This window comes from Bubalus bubalis, chromosome 14, assembly GCF_019923935.1.
Source record: "Bubalus bubalis isolate 160015118507 breed Murrah chromosome 14, NDDB_SH_1, whole genome shotgun sequence".
In the NCBI taxonomy this organism is placed as follows: Eukaryota; Metazoa; Chordata; class Mammalia; order Artiodactyla; family Bovidae; genus Bubalus; species Bubalus bubalis.
This window is the reverse complement of record NC_059170.1, coordinates 66110343-66123490: the sequence shown is the minus strand read 5'-3', so window position 1 is coordinate 66123490 and position 13148 is coordinate 66110343. Positions and strand designations below refer to the sequence as shown.

The 13148-nt window shown below is 39.3% G+C and overlaps 1 protein-coding gene across 4 annotated transcripts in view; it reads right to left on the bottom strand.

The window, feature by feature from the left end:
* Positions 1 to 4211: 4211 nt before the first annotated feature.
* ACBD5 (acyl-CoA binding domain containing 5) overlaps positions 4212 to 13148 on the bottom strand; it is a 31537-nt gene continuing 22600 nt past the window's right edge. For all 4 annotated transcript variants that reach the window (XM_006063169.4, XM_044928224.2, XM_006063167.4 and 1 more), the window contains one exon: positions 4212 to 6169. In XM_006063169.4, the coding sequence (XP_006063231.2) occupies positions 6157 to 6169 (13 nt within the window). In that variant the 3' untranslated portion in view covers positions 4212 to 6156. The remainder of the gene's footprint in view (positions 6170 to 13148) is intronic.

Here is a 13148-nt window from a genome sequence, read left to right as displayed (position 1 = left end):
TGCCAGCCGTGTGTGGGTCATTCTAACTGTGGAAAGTGGAAGGGTCAGGGCAATGTTTAAAGGAGGGAGACTGAACAGAAGGCTATTGAACCAGCCCATCTGGATTCAAGACAATTTTAGAGGTAGAATCAACAGGACTTACTGATGGATGGGATGAGGAGGGTGAAAGAATAGGCGTTCTGAGCCTGTTTATTACACAGCAGCATTGTAGCCAATACCTTTCTTGTACATACCAAGTTATATAACACAGTGACATTTCAGACACAGGAAAAAACATACTGCAAGCATCCAAAGAGAAAAAAGGCTGGTAAGAAATAATAGAAGATACATCTATTGGTCTCTGCCTCTTATTCCTAGCACAGAGTTCCTAAAACCTTTTAATCTCCAAAGTGATAAGAGCACCAGGAGCATTTTGTTGTCGTTGTTCTCATATTTGATCTTTGGCCCTGATTCCTCACCCAGGGCTCCTAAATCCCTTGGGATTTCCTGGGTGATAGCAGTGCCTTTTGTTCTAATGAGGTGACTCTGGGTGGGCTTCTGGATGGGGGGAGCAGAGGGTGGGGGGAGGGGGGTCACCAGAAAGAGCCAGCCATGATTAGAAGCTTGGAATTTTCTGGGACTTCCCTGGAGGTCCAGTGGTTAAGACTCTGAGCTTCCACTGCAGGGGGCAAGGTTTTCATCCTTGGTTGGGGAACTAAGATCCTGCATGCAGAGCAGCTCTCTGAACCCTGTACTTGGGGGGTTCTGATGGAGGCTTAGTCACATACGCAATATCAAACATTAACTCTGTTTCCTTTCTCTAGAGAATGTAATTTTCTGCCCCACCTTGCATTCTCATTGATGACCACAAGGAGGCACTGGGAGAATGGTGCCGCTAGAGAAGCTCCACGCCACTTCCTGCATCCCTTCCATTACAGGTTCATCTGTATCTTTTTTCCTTAGGAAACAAAGTGATAAACAGTAAATTGTTTACACATGAGCTGTGCAAAGGGAGGGGGGAAAAAAATCTTCCATTTTCAGTAGGTGGAAGTAAACAGATAATTCCCAAAACAGAAGTATCAAAAAGTAGCAGTTCACACATCTAGAACCTTGGAGCTAAGTTCCAAACAGCCAGAAGTGCTGAAAGTAGTTGCCTCCAGAGCAGAAATCTATGACACTTTTTAAGGGAAGGAATAGTAACCAGAGGATAATGAAACAACTAGCTATTGTTAAAAAGGAAAAAAAAAAAAATGTGGTACATTTGCACCAACATTACCAGTGCCTATCTCTGCAAAAGGGATTTGGATTTTTATGTAATATAGTGAAATAATAACCCAATTATTGGTGTAATATATTGATACATAAGATCTTATGGAAAAACTCAAATGAACTTTTTGGCCAACCCAATATTACTATCATCATGGTAGCTATCAATTTAAAAGCATTTACTATATCCTGAACTATATCTTATCTATGTACTTTATACATATATTAACCCTATGAGATATTTTCATTCACATTGTATAGCTAAGGAAGCTGAAACACAAGGTAAGGGACTTTCCATGACTGCACAGAATTTGAACCCCGACAGTCTGGCTTCAGGGCCTGTGCTCAGTTCTGACAATTGCAAGTCATCTAGGCTAGTCAGGACTCTGGTCCAAGTATCAGAAACATAACTTAAACTGTCTTAAGTAAGAAGGCAAATTTATTAACCCATGTAAACAAAACTGTGTAAACCCTATGTGTAAACATAGGGATAGGGTTTTCAGAGTTAACTGGATTAATGGACTTGAGCTCACCATTTTCTGACTCTTGTTTAAGTTCCTAGGTCTAGATGTTAGCTTATTTAAGCCTTATTTAAATAAGGCTTATTTAGAAGTTGGTTATTTAAGGCTCCTCCTAGTGGCAAGATAGACATCCTCAGGATCTCTCAGTTATAACCTTAGAGGCTGTAATTTAAAGAGAAAGAGAATGCAACAATGAGACAACCACTACAGGCCTATCAGAATGGCTAAAATCCAAAACACCAACTCCCAGTGCTGGCAAAGATGTGGAACAACAGGAACTCCCACTCACTTCCGGTGGAAAGGCAAAATAGTACAGCCACTTTGGAAGGCAGTGAAGTGAAAGTCACTCGGTCATCTTGCGACCCCACGGACTGTAGCCCGCCAGGCTCCTCTGTTCATGGAATTTTCCAGGCAAGAATACTGGAGTCGGTTGCCGTTTCCTACTCCATTTGGAAGACAGTTTGACGGTTTCTTACAAAATTAAGGGTGACTTTACCATGCAATCCAGCAATGCTCTATTAGTATTTACCTGAGTTGAAAACTTAAGAGCACACAAAAACCTACTCAGAGATGTTGACAGCAGCTTTATTCATGATTATTAAAATTTGGAAGCAACCAAGATGTCCTTTAGTACATGAATAAAGAAACTGGTACATCCAGACAATGGAATATTAATCAGTGCTAAAAAGAGATGAATTACCTAAATCAGAAGGCAGCAAACTACAGCCCATGGGACAAATAGGGCCCCCTACTTGTTTCGTAAATAAAATGTTATTGAAACACAGCCATAAAAACAAAAATGAGCTATGAAGCTATGATATTACATGGAGGAAATGTAGATTGCAAAGTGAAACAAGCCAATCTGAAAGGGCTACACACTGTTATGACTCAAACTATGTAAGATTCTGGAAAAGCCTTTCTCTCCAAGCTCTGTGAAGTAGATCCGGAGAATAACTCTTATTGCTCCACTGATGGTCATATGCCCCTCCCTGGGATTGTCACTGTGGTCAAGAGGAGAAGGAGATAGGCATGGGCCAGATCTGAGGGACATGCCCATTACTGTGGCTTGGGCTGGGGCAGAATTGCAGAGAGGAAGAGGAGAGGGATGTTTAATCAGCGGGGGGAGTTGGTGCTGGGCAGAAAAAAAAACAGTGGCTACACCTCACCTGTATTATGTATAAATTTAAAAGTTGTTTGTTTCTTTTGAAAAAGGAAAAGAACACATCATTTTTCAGCTTGAAAAACGTGGTTCCATTGGAAAGGAGGATTAATGCAGAGAAAGACAAGATCAGGGTGAAAACAAGGAGAGAAAACAAGGACTAAGAAGTAGAAAAGAAAATGAAGAGAATTTAGGACAGTATTAAAGGCCAAAAGACGTGGCCTTTCCTGTGTATGGGCAAAACTTATAAAATTAGTATCTCTATAAACTAGAACAGTTTTATTCTTTAAATAATATTCTTACAGAAAAAGATATGAGACCCAGTTCTAGCCAAGAAGATGGTGAAGGGATGTCCTGTGAGACTTCCAGGAAAGTTACTGTTTCTTTATTAGATAAGGATCTTTGCCTGCCGGTACTGTAGACATTGGACCGAGATTATTTGGCAAACACAAAGAGAAGACCCACGCCCTAATGATGACAGGACAGAACAACAGACGGAACCTGTGTCCCTGAGGGCACTGCAGGAGCACGTCACTAGCCCAGGACTTTCTAACTCTGGACTCCTTGTAGATGAGGAAAACAACTCAAGCTGCTGCAGTTAGGTTCCTATCACAGGCAACAGAACACTGATATCTTAAGGACTACAAACAGCTGTCATCACTTTTATCACTACCTGGAGAAGTGACGGAGAAGGCAATGGCACCCCGCTCCAGTCCTCTTGCCTGAAAGTCCCATGGACAGAGGAGCCTGGTAGGCTGCAGTCCATGGGGTCGCTAAGAGTCGGACACAACTCAGCGCCTTCACTTTCATGCACTGGAGAAGGAAATGGCAACCCACTCCAGTGTTCTTGCCTGGAGAATCCCAGGGACGGGGGAGCCTGGTGGGCTGCCGTCTATGGGGTTGCACAGAGTCGGACACGACTGAAGCGACTTAGCAGCAGCAGCAGAGAAGTTACAAGTTATACATTTGTATTAAAAACACCATTTTCTACCTAAGACCAACTGTATGCATTTAAGATGGCTGATGAAGGCTGCACTGAGAGGCTGTGGGAAGCGACTGAGTTGGAATAAAAATTGAAAAGATTTTCACATGATCAACAACACTTTCAACTAAATGAGTTAAACATCACCCCATTTCTTTCTTTTTTTTAATGATGTGTAATAGCATGGCTTTATTTTGAAAGAAGAACAATTACTTTCTCTGAATCCCTACTATTTATTCTTATTTAAGCCTTAGTATATAATCAATGCACTTCTAACAGTAACAAGAAATAAAAACCATAACAATTCTCATTAACCTTTTATTTTTAACTTAGTTTTACAGTAAAGAAACAGAAAAGTATTATCATTAAAAAAATACCATAGCTGTCAATCTTAAATGAGATTCTTGTTAAACAAAGCAGTAACACTACGTCCTGTAATTACATCTTTACTTGTATATACAAGAACAGTGTGCAAAGTGCTTTTCAAACTATAAAATAAGACTTTGGAATAGGATACAATTGGTTATCCCTAGGAGCTAGTTACCTCCAACTGCTTGTCACGAATCACAACTGCTTACATTCTTACTCTGCATCTTATTTCCTTATATACTAAGAGGAAAGCCACCATTTTCTGATACCAGATAGAGGGCTAATTTTTTAGAATAATTCCAGATCCACAGGTTTAAATTTTATTGTTACATATAATTCAGTTACTGGCTTCATTTTTTTCCCCTAAATAAATAGAGGACAGCTTTTTAAAAGCAAATAATCAGTAGATCCATTTAGACAGACACATTTTAATCAAGATGGGATTAAAAAATTTAAAAAAAAACACCAGGTTACATGTAAGAAAAAATCAAGGGAAAAAACAGTCTTCAGAAAAGCAAATCATATTCTTTTTCTTCAGGTAAACAAAGAACCACCCTCTATACTAGGGACAGATTACTTTCTCTCTTATCAAAAACACTCTGAACACATGATGCTAAAGCCAACATCACACATACCAAGAATATTTAAAAATCATTTGATACTAAGCCTTTGAATCAGAGAAATCTTGGAAGTATAAGTAAGGTACATCTACATGAGCAGGGAGTTTCAAAAGGTATACAGGAAGGACAATTCCAAAGAAAGCCTTCAAGAATCTAAATTACAGTCGTCTTCTTAATCTATAGGTGGGGGGTTGGGGAGAGACACTTAAATTTACATTAGTTGGGTGTGTCTTATTCAAATAGAAGCTTATGGCCTGCTAGCTTGCAAATCCCTCCAACACCCCTTGAGAAATAGGTACGTCTCCAATATTATACCCCGAAGAAAAACTGAGGCACTAAGAGGTTAAGAGTCCGGTCTGTGTGGTTTATACCAGTTGCAGAAAAGTGATTTTTCATGTATTTCCTTTTGACCTTTGTAAAAACAGTATAAATAAGTTTTCATTTTATATTTCAAAGCACCCTATGAAGCAGAAACAAGATATTCTCAGTTAAAGGAAAATGATTACAAAGGAATCCATGTATATAACTGAATACAAATCTTATTAATGATCTGCAGACTCAGAACACACTGACAAACCTACTTTAAGCCCACTCTTCATCATTTCCATTAGCCGGTAAGGTCTATTCTGTGAATCATTTGTAAAAACGAAGCCTAGTACACAGGGCTCTGCTTTGTCATGATGCCTGAACACTGAAGTCAGAGCTGTGCATGCCCAAGTGGGATCTTGAGCAGCCCACAGAGTGGATGTGGAGAAGATTCTTCCAGTCTTTTTCTAGTAAACTGCATGGCGGTTCAGTGACTTAAAAAGACGGTTGATTTATTAGTTGAAATTCACTCCTGGTTTGCATACTTTCTCCTATTTAATTTAGAAAGTTAAAAATACCCAGTTATAAATCTGTTCTCATCATCACAACTGTACCTGGGAAAAGCAGCTTATCATTCTCTATGGGAGATAATCAGGTAAACATGTTACCAAACAGTAATTAATAATTTAATGTCCTTCGAAGTCAAGGCTAGGGGAAATCTATGCTACTTATCACCTAGTTGAGATTGATTATTCAAGTATCAGCAATATTAGACCTTAAAATGTTTATCATTTGTGTAGTGCAAAATATATATATATATATGTACACAAACCAAACTACTGGACAACAAAAATGTAATCATCACAAACTAGGATTTTCGTGTAAGCTCCACAATTGGTATCATCCCGAGGTTATCCAGGGCCAGTAGATTTCTTCAACAAAATGTCATTTTCTTTAGTTCAGTTTTCTTTGAAAAGAGGAAAATAAACAAGGTCTTATGAGTATAAATGCAACCTGAATATGAGACACATCCATACCAAACAATTTGCTGAATGGCAACATAATAATAATACTCAAATTCAAAATAAGACCATGAAATTACAAATAATTCTTATGCAGTTACTTCATGTCACTTAGAGCTCAACAGGAAAGATCCAGCTGCAAGTGATGACATTACCAAGTTACAGTTTCCAACAAACAATTTAAATGCACCTTCCCTGGGAGAGAGGTTCAAGAGGGAGAAGACATAGGTATACCTTTGGCTGATTCACGTTGATATTTGGCAGAAACCAACACAGTATTGGAAAGCAATTATACTTCAATTAAAAATAAATAAATTTAATAAATGTACACTCCTCTTATGGCTTCTAGAATCTCATCTAGTTGGCTATTCCACAGTTCAGACTTTTGCAAATTATTTCATAATTTTATCAAAATGGAAAAGTTCTGAAACAAAAAACTTACTAAAACAACAAAAGTTTGCTAGATGCACAACCTGAACTGTTCATTTAATCAACACATATTATGTATCTGATACTTTCTAGGCACTGTGCCGGTGACTGAGGATCACCCATCCATAAGGCAGGCTCTCAGCCCTCAAAAAGCTCTGTTTAATTGATGGGATGGGGTGGAAAGGACATGTGAACCAACAACTCAGATATGTATAATGTGACAGTTTTACTAATAGCAGGGTCAGTTACCAGGGAAGGATAAACTTGTGAGCACACGACAACAATCACATGTGATCTGAATTCTGGGAAAGGACCCACAGCTGTAAAACTTCTAAACAGTCCTCAGCATTGCAGAGGCCAAAATGCCTGAAACTCTCATTACACATTGATTCCTCTCCTCTGTAGAAGGGCTTCCCTCATTCACATGGCAAAGAATCTGCCTACAATTCAGGAGACCCAGGTTCAATCCTAGGGTCGGGAAGATCCCCTGGAGAAGGAAATAACTACCCACTTCAGCAGTCTAGGCTGGAGATTCCAACAGACAGAGAAGCCTGGCAGGCTATAGTCCATGGGGTTGCAAGAGCCAGACATGACTTGGTGACTACACCACCACCTCTGTAGAAATAATCTTAGGCAATGCCTTGGCAGGGATGACCTTGTACATAACTGGACATTCTTTACCCTCTGCAGAAATCTTATGTACATCTGGGTGTGACATTTTAAATAATCAGATGGATTTTCACATAACAAGAGAAGATTACTCATGGCATGAAGGAAAAAAAACCCTGGAGGAACAGAATCATGGGTGGTTGTAAAGACTGCCTGAGTGAGGTGTTAGCAGAAATGCTGACAGGGAGGTGCCTGAACTCACGTGATGCAGATTGCCATACAAGGTCTTCTAAAGATTTACCGAAAAGCACATGACTTGATCTATGAAACCCCCGATCTTCGACTGTAATAGGGTAATAGACATAAGTCACTATTACTGTCTTCAGAATTTGGGGATTTTTTTCAGGCACTTATGAGCTTTCTCTCCTTTTATAAAAAATTAACTTGCATAATGGAGGGTATAGGGGGTAAGAGAAGTTACAGAAAATAACAGAAAAGAAAGCAGGAATAGCATCCTGCCTTCCCCCAGCCCACTGAACTCTGCTCTGTCAGGAATGCTGAGATGTTTCTGTGCCCCAGAAACCTAGGCGTGACTTTTTAAAAACATTTATTTATTTTTAATTAATTAAAAACATGCTTGCTTCAAAGTACAGGCTATCACAATTAAGCTAATATCACAATAAAGTGAGACATGCAAATTTTCAGGTTTCCCAGTGCATAGTTTACACTCTACTGTAGTCTATTAAGTCTGCAATAGCATTATGTTTAAAAATACCTGTACATTCCTTCAATTAAAAATTGTGAAGTCAGTAAGTCATGTCTGACTGTGCAATCATACGGTCTGCAGCACACCAGGCCTCCCTGTCCTTCACTATCTCCTGGAGTTTCCTCAAACTCATGTCCATTGAGTCAGTGATGCTATCCAACCATCTCATCCTCTGTCGTCCCCTTCTCCTCCTGCCCTCAGTCTTTACCGGCATCAGGGTCTATTCCAATGAGTCAGTTCTTCACATCAGGTGGCCAAAGTATTGGAGCTTCAGCATCAGTCCTTCCAGTGACTATTCAGGGTTGATTTCCTCTAGGATTGACTGATTTGATCTCTTTGCTGTCCAGGAACTCTCAAAGAGTCTTCTCCAGCACCACACTTCAAAAGCATCAATTCTTTGGCACTCAGCCTTTTTTATGGTACAACTCTTAAATCCATACATGACTACTGGAGAAACCATAGCTCTGACTATTGGACCTTTGTTGGCAAAGTCATCTTTGCTTTTTAATATGCTGTCTAGGTTTGCCATAGACAAACCTTTTCTACCAAAAATGCTTTATTGCTAAAAAATGCTAACCATCATCTGAACCTTCAACAAGTCATAGGAATAACATCAAACATCACTAATCACAGATCACCATAACTGATTAAAAAAATAATGAAAAAGCCTGAGATATTTCAAGAATTACCAAATAAGACCAAGAGACATGAAGTGAACAGATACAGGGAAAATGGTGCTGATAGGCTTACAACAGGGGTGTCACAAAACTTCAGAGTTTACAAACTAGAATATGTGCAAAGTGCAAAAAAAAAGGAGACAAGGTCTGCTTGTAACATTTAAGACTAGTCTTGTGGACTTAAAACGTCTGTTTTCAGTGATTTCCCTGGCGATCCCGTGGTTAGGGCTCAGTACTTTCACTGACGTGGCCTGGGTTTGATCCCTGGTCAGGGAACTAAGATCCCACAAGCCATGTGGTTTGGTCAAAAAAGAAAGGTCTGCTATCAGTACTTAAGACTTAAGTCATGGACAACTCTAATAGCAGAGTGACCCGGTTAGGTATCTGAGGGAATATGGTACCACAGGAAGTACCATCTTAGGAGGCTGGCTGTTCAGGGCCTAATTTTGAACAGGGCTACAGATGTTACTCTTCATAGCATGCAGAAAGAATGTTTTTCAGATACCCTGCAGATTATATAGGATCTCATTTACTTTTATCATTTTCTAATGCAAGCTATTATATATAGAATGGATAAACACAAGGTCCTACTGTATAGCACAGAGAACTATTTTCAATATTCTATAATAAAACATAATGGAAAATAATATAAAATATATATGTATATGTATAATTGAATAACTTTGCTATATAGCAGAATTAACACTAAATCAACTATAAAAAATGTACATTCTTCTATACTGGGGGGGGAAAAATCAAGCAGTGGACCTTAAGTATTACTTTCCATGTAAAAAAAATTTTTTTTAAAAGCTTAACACAAATAGATAAGCAGTTACTTTACATGTGTATAGGATTATCTCAGTGTATGCTTGCATCCAGATGCATATATATATACGTTAAATAAAATCAAAGCCTATCCATGTGACATGGTACTTCAGCTGCTCTACCAAGAGTGGGCATTTAGCCATGTATTCAGCACATATTTACTGAAAGCCAGATACGTGCCAGACACTGTGCCAGAGCATGACATACAGAATGGGCCCTCTCCTGGCCACACTTTTCCCATCCTAAGAGGATTTTTAGATCTTTATCTTCATCGCTAACACGGACCTGTCTCCTCCAAACCATGCACAATGTTCTCTAATCTTCTTTCCTATGAGACTAAAAACCTGATAAACACTGCCAGATTCAGTTCAGTTCAGTTCAGTTGCTTAGTCATGTCCGACTCTTTGCGACCCCATGGACTGCAGCACGCCAGGCTTCCCTGTCCATCAACAACTCCCGGAGTTTACTCAAACTCATGTCCATTGAGTCGGTGATGCCATCTAGCCATCTCATCCTCTGTCGTCCCCTTCTCCTCTTGCCTTCAATCTTTCCCAGCATCAGGGTCTTTTCAAATGAGTCAGTTCTTCACATCAGGTAACCAAAGTATTGGGAGTTTCAGCTTCAGCATCAGTCCTTCCAATAAGTATTCAGGACTGATTTCCTTTAGGACGGACTGCTTGGATCTCCTTGCAGTCCAAGGGACTCTCAGCACCACAGTTGAAAAGTATCAATTCTTCAGCACTCAGCTTTCTTTATAGTCCAACTCTCAAATCCATACATGACTACTGGAAAAACCATAGCTTTGACTAGATGGACCTTTGATGGCAAAGTAATGTCTCTGCTTTTGAATATGCTAGGTTGGTCTAACTTTTCTTCTAAGGATCAAGTGTCTTAATTTCATGGCTCTAGTCACCATCTGCAGTGATTTTGGAGCCCCAAAAAATAAAGTCTGCCACTGTTTCCACTGTTTCCCAATCTATTTGCCATGAAGTGATGGGACCGGATGCCATAATCTTCGTTTTCTGAATGTTGAGTTTGAAGCCAACTTTTTCACTGTCTTTCACTTTCATCAAGAGGCTCTTTAGTTCTTCTTTGCTTTCTGCCATAAAGGTGGTATCATCTGCATATCTGAGGTTACTGACATCTCTCCTGGCAATATTGATTCCTGCTTGTGCTTCATCCAGCCCAGCATTTTTCATGATGTACTCTGCATGTAAGTTAAATAAGCAGGGTGACAATATACAGCCTTGACATACTCCTTTCCCGATTTGGAACCAGTCTGTTTTCCATGTCCAGTTCTAATTGTTGCTTCTTGACCTGTATACAGATTTCTCAGGAGGCAGGTCAGGTGGTCTGGTATCCCCATCTCTTTAAGAATTAGCCACAGTTTGTTGTGATCCACGCAATCAAAGGCTTTGGCATAGTCAATAAAGCAGAAGTAGATGTTTTTCTGGATCTCTCTTGTTTTTTCAGTGATCCAATGGATGTTGGCAATTTGATCTCTGATTCCTCTGTCTTTTCTAAATCTTACTTGAACATCTGGAAATTCACGGTTCATGTACTGTTGAAGTTTGGCTTGGAGAATTTTGAGCATTACTTTATTAGTGTGTAAGATGAGTGCAATTGTGCAGTAGTTTGAACACTCTTTGGCATTGCCTTTTTTTAGGATTGGAATGAAAACTGCCAGATTAAAACATGCCTAAAGCCCCTCAGACAGCATATTAAAAAGCAGAGACATTATTCTGTCAACAAAGGTCTGTCTAGTCAAGGCTATGGTTTTTCCAGTGGTCATGTATGGATGTGAGAGTTGGACTATAAAGAAAGCTGAGCACTGAAGAATTGATACTTTTGAACTGTGGTGTTGGAGAAGACTCTTGACAGTCCCTTGGACTGCAAGGAGATCCAACCGGTCCATCCTAAAGGAGATCAGTCCTGGGTGTTCATTGGTAGGACTGATGTTGAAGCTGAAACTCCAATAATTTGGCCACCTGATGTGAAGAGCAGACTCACTTGAAAAGACCCCGATGCTGGGAAAGATTGAGGGCAGGAGAAGGGGACGACAGAGGATGAGATGGTTGGATGGCATCACCGACTCAACAGATATGGGTTTAGATGGACTCCGGGAGTTGGTGATGGACAGGGAGGCCTGGCATGCTGCGGTTCATGGGGTCGCAAAGAGTCAGACACGACTGAGCGACTGAACTGAACTGAACTGAAAGCCCCTCAAAGCCAAAACTTTATTTCTGATTCAAACATGGCTCCACCTCCAACCCCGGTTGGTTTGTTACATGTGTAACCAAACAATACATAAAAACACCGTCTCATCAAAATGCAATTGCACAGCACTAAATAATTTACAACTTGGAAGGACTAAACACCCAGGATACATTGAAAACTGGATACAGATTCAATAATAATAAAACAAAATTAAAAACAGAGCAAAGTTTTCCCATTCAGAGACATCTGTCAACAGATAGAAGGCATACTTAGGAGGACTGTTATATACTTTCACTAGTGAGGAACATTAAAAAATAATAATCATTTTAGAAAAACTGTAATTTTCAGAGACTAAGCAAAGTACAGTTTGTTTTTTCAGTTTTTAATAAAGTGACAAGCTGCTTCAACCTTAAGTGTGAAATAATACTGAAGTAATAAGCTTTATGTTTTTTTGTCCTGTGCCCAGTTTCTCTCTTCTCCAGTCCCCGACGTTCAACAAAGGAAAACATGAAAAAGAATTCTTGAATGCATTGCAAAATATATACACACTTTCCATTAGCACCACTGTTCCCAGCTGCTTAAATTCAGCATAACCACCTACTGAAAAACAGTTTGGCTCTTTTTTCCTCCTGTTATCAGGGATGTTAGGATTTAAAACACTAGATAGAACCCAAGCATCACAGTAGAAACATAAATTGTGTGGGAAAAGAAAGGATTTAAATTACGGTGTATATCTTAACAGCTGAAATAACACATATACAGATGGCTTAGAAAGGGGTAAATGACACTGAGAAAGCAGCTTAGGCTTCTGAAATCCCACCTAAGTTTCTATAAGTCAGCAACTATATTCCAAGAACACTAATGTATCAGAAAACTTACTGAGTTCATTTATAAACATAAATCAAACTGTCATAACATAAGCAGAGAACAAAGAGGACTAAACTGAGGTCATGTGCATTTTCAGTTTCTCTACTATGAAGTACTCTCACTAGAGCACTTAAAGAGTAGTAAGCCATTTACCCCTGTGATGTAAGAGAAGGGTAAATATTTGGTTTTTGCTTTTGTTATCATGTGCAGTAATTAGAAACGTCAGTTCTTTGGTAGAGATACAACAGACATACAATTATTTAAATTTGTAGGTTTTTTTAAAAATGTGTTTCTACTGCACATACATAAGAGAACACTTAAAATCCTACCACCAAACACCCCCTCTCTTTTCCCCATCGGTTCTGACCTAATGGGAAATGGTGACAAAACAACAAAAACATAATCAATGAGGCCAAGAACGACCAACGTTTGTCCCTCTGCCCATCCAGGGAAAATAATTCAGTTTATGTAGTGTCTCAAAAAATTGCTCTAAAGATTTTCTTGAACCCAATAGTTTTGGCCTCACATTACTCC